This window comes from Silene latifolia, chromosome 6, assembly GCF_048544455.1.
Source record: "Silene latifolia isolate original U9 population chromosome 6, ASM4854445v1, whole genome shotgun sequence".
Classification (NCBI taxonomy): domain Eukaryota; kingdom Viridiplantae; phylum Streptophyta; class Magnoliopsida; order Caryophyllales; family Caryophyllaceae; genus Silene; species Silene latifolia.
This window is the reverse complement of record NC_133531.1, coordinates 123,327,050-123,335,062: the sequence shown is the minus strand read 5'-3', so window position 1 is coordinate 123,335,062 and position 8,013 is coordinate 123,327,050. Positions and strand designations below refer to the sequence as shown.

Sequence of the window (8,013 nt, the reverse complement as noted above, 5' to 3'; positions counted from 1 at the left end):
AAATTTACTGCCATCAATGTTGCAGCTGAAATATGGTTATGTACGTACTGCTATGTTTCATGCGGTTGTTCCAGTAAATATGACTCTACCCACAACCCACCCTGGTAACAGTGCCAGCACAAAGATTTGCAGATCAATGAACAGAGACTTAAGCAAAACATCATCTGAAAACCTCAATAACAGGCAAAAGAAATGAACTCGATAACGTTTAAATTCCTAGTCTGTTGTATGGATCACACAAAGACACTAGTTGGCACTAAACAAATGGTTTTATCAATGTAAAAATCGGATGAATCGCAAAAAGAATAAAGCATAAATGAGAGAATTTGAAACATAAATAGGGGATCTAAGGCATACTGATCTCCTGTAATTACTGTCTATCTAAGTTGAAGAGAAATCAAAACTCACATTTGGTTAATCATAAATTCTCATAAGAGACAATCTCAATATAAGATTCATGCCAGGAAACGGTAAACAATGACATAAAGACTGCAGGAAATGAAGCTTACAGCAATCAGACAACAGTCGACAGACAACAGTAAACAAAACACTCAGACCCGGAAAAACCTTAATGAAACATAGAACTCCAATTCAAACAAGCAAAAGATGGTTAAGACCATCTAATCAATTCGGACACCAAATAACATAACTGGTTTACGTGCCTTTTTGGAAGAACCAGTACCACCACTAGTCTCAGTTAAGCGCTTTCGTCCCAAGAAGGCTGCGTAATTCTTCTCATAACGTCTCTCCTTGACCATTAATATAACTGCCTCAAGAGAATACCCTAACTGAAACTGCAACTCTTTAGCCTTCGGTGTGAAATTAAGTGATCTATGCCTCCCCAGTTTCAGGCATACTCTATCAAAATTTCTGGCGGCTTCCTTTTCCTCGAGATAAGTTCCTAGCCACACATGTTTGGTTTCCACAACTATACGAGCTCCCCATCGTCCTCCCAATGGAACAACCCCCCTGTACTGAACTTCTTCATCCATTATGATCAATGACTAATTAAACCAGCAGGCGAGTAGTGAAACAGGATTAATCTGCTCTTTTTTATACCCCTGTTGAAATTAATGGAGATAATCCTAATAAGGCAGAAAACCAAGGTGTTTAGCAACTTCTTTATTGCAAGATGGATTTGGGGTGGATTTGGTAGCAACAAATGAATTACCTTCTTCTCATTTAACTGGTAACTCATGAGGATCCGTCGTACACGTGTTCAGATGATTAAGACCTAGCCAGATTATAGAGTAACGGTCGTTTGCCTTTGATATTATACCAAGTATGTGTATATATGTTTCCACAAGATGACAGGATATACTGCCATATATCTAATTGCTGCTACGGTTACTAAAAAAAACTCGAGTAAAGCATTTCCACATAGTCTCCCAGCCATTGGAAGGTCGGGTTGGATGTGTGCAGCCTTACTCCGTGTTAAAAACACATATACAAAAGTAATAAAGAAAAAATTGAGAAGTATTTGAAAAAGGTTAACAAAATATTAGGCATTAAACCTAAAATGATAAGAAAAAGACCAATTCAGTTCTCAACTTTAGAGAGTAGAATTTACTAAAATAAACAGAAGTACACAGAAATTATAATTGCACGAAAAAGTAGGTCCAAGAAAACGTTGAACATAAGTGTCACAATGTTAACAAAAAATGAATACAGATGTATCGCAACAAGCCTAGTTTGATTTTTTTTTCCTCTTTGCCCGAATGATGAAATCACAGTTTGCTGTAAACAATGTAGCAAATAAATTTGTAATGAGCATAAGAACATGATTCATTGAGACAATACAGAAGAACAATACTAACTAAGCCAAATCTATACAACCCAAAATCAAAATTCTGAAGAAATGTATCTGACATTGATCGTCACTAGTACACTACTAAAGCCGGAAATGCACCTCATTATCATAAAGCTGATAATTTAGCAAAAAAAATCCACACATATGACTGCTTTGCGAGATTATGCTACTTGCTTAGTGAGTAATAACTCCAAAGTTCCTCTTATAGTCACAACACTTATTGAGAGGTTCAAAAGATGAATTCATAATCCAATATTCCAATCGTTGTAGAAAATAGAAAAACATAATAACATTACAATCTCGAATCTGAAAACTAAACTAATGTAAAGAGCATATGTGCATACCTACAGGGAATCCTACTCATACAATCTCGAATCTGAAATCCCTAATCCAGATTTTCTCCAGTGACCAACGGCAAATATCCTCATATCTGCAGGCTGCAGTTTTCAGAGACAGTCAAGGAAACATACATATGAATATATGATACAAATTCATCACAAAACTTCAATATGAAAGAGACTTACATGTGAGACCAATCCATTAAACATACAAGAATAAAATAAAATTTAGAAGGAATGCATAAGAATTTGGGTTAGTCTCACATGTTTATAATTCAAACACGATGCACCCATTTCTCAAGTCGAAGTTGTTTCAGAGGAGGTCCAGCATTTGGTTTATTTTTCTGTGGGCACCTCCATTTCCCGGCAGATTCCTGAGCACATGGATACCGTGTGTTGGTCATTTCTTTGAAGACCTCTCTTCTAACTTCTCCAGGGCTTTTGTCCATAGAAGAGCTCACTGAGGTTATTTTCATGTCAGTCTTGCGTTTCCCTGGTCCAAACTTCTGAGGAGACTTTTCACCATGGACCTGTGGACCGGTGTTTTTCGCAAATGAAGTGAATTTATTTTCTGTAGATATGTATTGGTTCTCATCTTGTTTGCTCTTTTTGGGATATGATTTTTGAGATTTGTGATTGAGCTGTATCCATCCAGAATCATTATCAGAAACTTTGGATACACTTGCTTGCAAACCCTCTTGTATCATTGGCGTAATATTTTCAACGCTAGTTCTTTGACATAGAACAGATTCGTCAGATATGATACAACTACCACCAAGAGCTGATCCTTGAGGACTTTGGCCAGAAGTTGTTTTAGGACACAAATTGTTCTCCGAAGAGAAGTCGTTTTCTTCTGAAATATGTTTCTGCAGATTTTCAAAACCAAAATCAGAGTAATAATTTAGAATTGTATAACATACAATTTATAAGGGTTGTATCCTCCATCTAAGAATGATGTTCTTTTTATAATATGTGAGGGGACTTTTGAGAGGAAAGAAAATCACAGTTGGACGGAGGGTGAGAAGTCGAATAGGTGAGAGAGTTACCTGGGCAGCAGAATATAAGTTGCTGTTCTTAGTCCCAGTGGACATTGCATTCATGTCAGAGGGTTCTGAAATTAACACCCTGGAAGAGAGTACTTCAACTTTAACATCTGTTGTGAACTCCTTACAATGTTGATCATTTTCTTTATCAACCTTTTCAGAATAGTTGAAACAGTGATTTGGTTTCACTGAAACATCAAAATCAGCACTATCTAATTCCGGAGACTCGTATGCATAACTTGAGAACCAATCGCCTACATCAGGCGGCTCTGTGGAAGACAGGAAAAAATACATTACTGGAGGTGTTTGTGTGAGTATATCAGTGAATTACAAGGAGGATAGGTACAAACCAGATTGAAGTGAAAGTGAATCAGGATAGACTGGAATCTGGAACAAAGAACAAGTGATGTATGAGATAATACTCGTGTTACAAACTTACAAGAACATTCTAGTTTCAGACTTTCCAAGTTTACGGAATTCATGAGCGTGGAATTGGAAACTATAGCCAAACAAACAAGACTCGTGAGAATCAGCTTAAATTAACAGATGATTACAGCCATCAATCAGCTGAATTGCACTGATATTCAGCTTTTGCAGCTAGCTAGACATCTACAACAAATTATTTTCGGGCTAAGGCTTTGTTGTCATTGTAACACATGGAGAAATATGATATGACTTGGGAGTATGATATTATGACAAATACGAAAGGAGTACTAAACCTATCTGCTAAGATTTCATCAAGCTAAATTTTGAACCGATGTCCAAATTTCTTCCATTAAAAGCTGTTTAAAAAAACCGAAGGATTCCATTTAAAGAATTTTCTATTAAACTTGATTGCAGTAAATTCAAGGAATAAAAGGAATGAAGACCGCTACCTCAACATTAGGAACACATTCAACCTTTCTAGCTTCGACTATAGGTTTCTGAGGGTTTGATAGGCCACCATTTTTCATACGACTAACGCCGGGTTGGTAGGTTTTTCCAATCTTACTCAAATTTACACAGTTTTCCAACTCTTCATCCTCACTGTCTTCAACATAGAACTCTTTCTTTGCATACTCTCCTTCATCAACACCAATAGGAGAAATGCAGAATTCTTCATTTGAGTCCAACACAGGAGATTGATAAGTATAACTTGAGAACCAGTTCCTGAGATTCGGAGCCTCTGAGATGAAACCATTAAAAAAACTTGAGTTTCTTAACCACTAGAACCCAATTGCTTAGAAAAAAAAGTGCATTTTTCATACTTCTACAAAGTCTCAGGGTTTGGGACATGCGTAATTATTAGAGTAATAGGGCTTAAATGGAGGCATTGAGGCACTGGGGTAAAATAAAATGGCAGATGAAGGAAACAACCTCATTAACTAATGGAGCTAAAGACTAACTACTCTTTGGTTCGATGCAAAAACAGCCTCTTTGTATTGCTGACACAAGAGTACAGTAGTGTACATCCAATATCCCTTACCCCGCTATTTGCAGGAGACATAAATCCCCCAAGTAATGTATTACCCGGTAATTCCTCCCTCACCTCCTCTTTCGACTCACCACGAACCACCAAACTCCTCTTCTTTATTTTCATTTTAAACTATTTTTATTTTCATTTTAAACTCTATTACTCCCATAATAATTACTCTCATCACAAGCGACCCTTCAAAAGAAAGGTCCTACAATAATGTTCACTTTTCATCATCATTTTCGTGAGACGGTTCATTTTTACACCCGTAAAACGACGCTTTCTCTCCTAAACAACCCTAGCCCATCTTACACATATTTTTCCCCAATTCTATAAATAACAGCAGATCAAGCGTATGACAGTCCTACAATTCAGCACAGTATATATGGCAGCTAAAATGAGCTGCACCCATATGAAAGAAAAAAAAAACACAAATTCTTCTGAGAGACGGTCTCATGATAACTTTATTGTGAGACCTCTCACATAATAGGTGGTTACTCCTACGGGAAAGAAAAAAAAAGATGGATAAATATAGAGATTGAACTAACCAGAAAGTAGTAAAGGTGATGATTGTGCATCTTCATTAACCTAGATTGAGCAAAATAATGAAAGTTGAGATCTCCAAAAATGCAAAAAATAAAAGATAAAATAGGGGGTATGTACTGTACCTGAGAATTGGAGTTGTTCATATTGGAAAAATTTGCAGCAATTGTTGTTTACATGAATTAATCTCTTTGTCAGCATTTCTGTTGTTTTTGGTTAGAAATTTGGAAAATTAACAAATTCGAATTTCCCGGGAGTATTCACAAAACTGGCGCCAATATTTTGTTTTCATTATTATTCTTCATATTGATGAATTAGGTGATATTTTGTGGGGGGAAAACCGTGGTATGGGACTTTTAGGGTTCCGAATTTCCGATTGGTTCGGTGTATGTGTATGGGGGTGACCGAAAGAAAATAAAATATGAGTCGCGGACTCACGGTAAAATAATGGGAATAATTCTTGATTTGACTATGATACTATTAAATAATGTCGAGTCAATTAAGTGTTTTTAGTCGAATAAAGTAGTCAATCGGAGTAGTTTAAGAATAAATTAAGCAAGTTTTGGGTCATATATGGAGTTTGCTTTATGAGTGCTTTATGCATTGGTTTATTGTTTCTTGTGATCGCTTGTTTGAGTCGATTGTAGTTCCATGGTATGCAATAGCTTGGAGTTCAAGCCAAGTCAACTCACAGTCAACCAAGTCAAAGCCGACCGGTCAACACGATGAAAGTCGGGTCAAACCCCGACTCCCCAAGCCAATCCAAGAAAGACGAGGAGCCAAGTCCCAAGGGAACCACAAACCTTGAAAGATAGACGAAAGGAAGACAAAGCTAAAAGCTCACAATCAGACCTCCACCGCAGCTTGCTGCAGCCACCGGAGTCTGTGGTGTCCACCGCAGCCTGCGGTCACTGTAGCTGTCACGTCTTCTAAATTCCGTCTTTGTTTTAATTGGAAGCCCAACTTCGTGTTACCCTAGAGAAGAGTGCAACACTAACATATACCCCCAAACTTTTGAGAACATTTTATCTCATGCTTTATCCTAATCTTGTACTTCTAGTATTTCTTTGGTTTATGTTAACCTTTCCACACCATTTGGGTTGTAATTTGATTATGAGAAGCTAGTCTTCTCATTACTTGGTGTAATTCATCCAAGGTGCCACCTTTAATCTATGTAATGACTCTCTAACCCCTTATCTATTTACTTATTGTGTTCCTTTTGTGTTTAATGTTTAATGTTGAATGAATTGTTGTGAGAATTAATCATCCTTCTTTCGATTTCATTTGACGATTGCAAATACTACAAAGGTGGTTTAAATTTTGTAGTATAGTTTGAAGCAACTTATAATCTTGTGAGATTGGTTTAAAGATTGTATCTTTATAGAGAGGAACAAGGGTGTCTAAGGCCACGGGCAACCACGGGCGTGGGAACCGGGCCTCCGCTTTTGGTCACTGTATTATAAGCTTTTATTAATGAAATTCAATACACATCTCGAAGTATAATATACTTGTGCATTCATTTTGGGCCTCATTTTTCCGTGTCACACTGGGCCTCTATTTGTTTTAAGACGCCCCTGGAGAGGAATACATATATTTCATAACTTGTATAGTTTAATCTTATTTGTGAAATATCCTAGGTTTACTCACTTGGTTATGATCTCAATGCTCTTGTTTACACATCATGCATGGTTTAATATGTGATGTTGCATTCTGAGAGGGGTTGGCATACATGGTTTAATTGTGACCACCAAATTATTGTGGGTAAATAAGCGGGTACTCATTTGAAAGGGAGAATAGAGTCCAATTACTTGAGAAATGGTGGCTACCAGTGGGCTCGAAGTTGGGGCATCTTGCACTTAGAAGTCTCATCTGATTGTCTTAAATTGTTGACGCAATGGGCGGGAAAGGAACGCAAGTATCATCAAATTAAAGGCATCCTTGATGATATTGTTACTTTATCTGCATCTTTCCAGTGTTTTTGTTTTAGTTTTGCGTGTAGGAACCTTAACAGAAGAGCTCGTGACCTTGCTCGAAGGGCCATGAATGAACATTAGGAATCTTTTTTTATCGGTTGTAAAAAAAAAAGGGTTTATTACACCAAGTTTCCTTAAAGTATTGATTTATTGCCTCTACTTGTTTGTGTTATTGTCAAAATAGCAAAAGATTGCATTTTAGTGTTCTAATGTTACTTTTAACCTATTTCCTCTCCTTTTATGTTTTCTACATGTTGATCATTGTTTATATTCATAGTTTGTGATTAGTGTTAATTGCGGAGTCTTAATTAGTCATTAGTATTGAATTGATAGTTAATCTAAAACTCGAGTCTTGGCTAAAGGTCCTTCTCTTGAGTTCGACACTTGCTTCCACTTTACTATCTTTTTTAATTAGAAGTTAGTAGAGTCAAGTTAGGTTTATAAATTGTTAATTTGATAGGTTAATTAGTGGATTTAACGACACCCGGTTTTTATCCTATCAGACTATATGGGTTTTAAACTAGGTGGCATTAAGACGGATACGTAATACGACATTTCATAAAAATTTGGGACACAGAACACGTTATTTAAATATGTACAATTTTATTTTTGTAAAAGTATTTAATACTTCCTCTATACATCTTTTTTCTTTCTATTTCCCATTTATGACAGGTTATTTTTTCTTCCCATTTATCCACTTTATTTACATGGACACATTTTCTACTATATGGTCTTTGTGCCCGTTATTTATTTACTTGACTTGTCATTCACTTATGAGCCTAATTTTTCATATTAGTATTGCCAGCCATTTGATTAACGTAATAACTCCCTTTGTAAAGATTTCTTATCATCA

At 36.4% G+C, this 8,013-nt stretch overlaps 1 protein-coding gene across 2 annotated transcripts; it reads right to left on the bottom strand.

The window, feature by feature from the left end:
* Positions 1 to 415: 415 nt before the first annotated feature.
* LOC141587206 (uncharacterized) lies at positions 416 to 5,605 on the bottom strand. Of its 2 annotated transcripts, XR_012519723.1 has the most exons (8): positions 5,313 to 5,605; positions 5,193 to 5,232; positions 4,067 to 4,356; positions 3,542 to 3,578; positions 3,195 to 3,460; positions 2,413 to 3,014; positions 2,155 to 2,247; positions 416 to 1,061 (listed from the first exon to the last, which is right to left on the bottom strand). XR_012519723.1 is itself a non-coding variant. In XM_074408654.1 (7 exons), the coding sequence occupies exons 1-6, from the start codon at positions 5,331 to 5,333 to the stop codon at positions 2,424 to 2,426; spliced, it is 1,245 nt and encodes a 414-aa protein (XP_074264755.1). In that variant the 5' UTR covers positions 5,334 to 5,605; the 3' UTR covers positions 2,016 to 2,247; positions 2,413 to 2,423. The 2 variants fall into 2 exon arrangements, 1 of the variants encoding a protein (XP_074264755.1); XM_074408654.1 differs by lacking the exon at positions 416 to 1,061 and having other exon boundaries at positions 2,016 to 2,247.
* Positions 5,606 to 8,013: the final 2,408 nt, after the last annotated feature.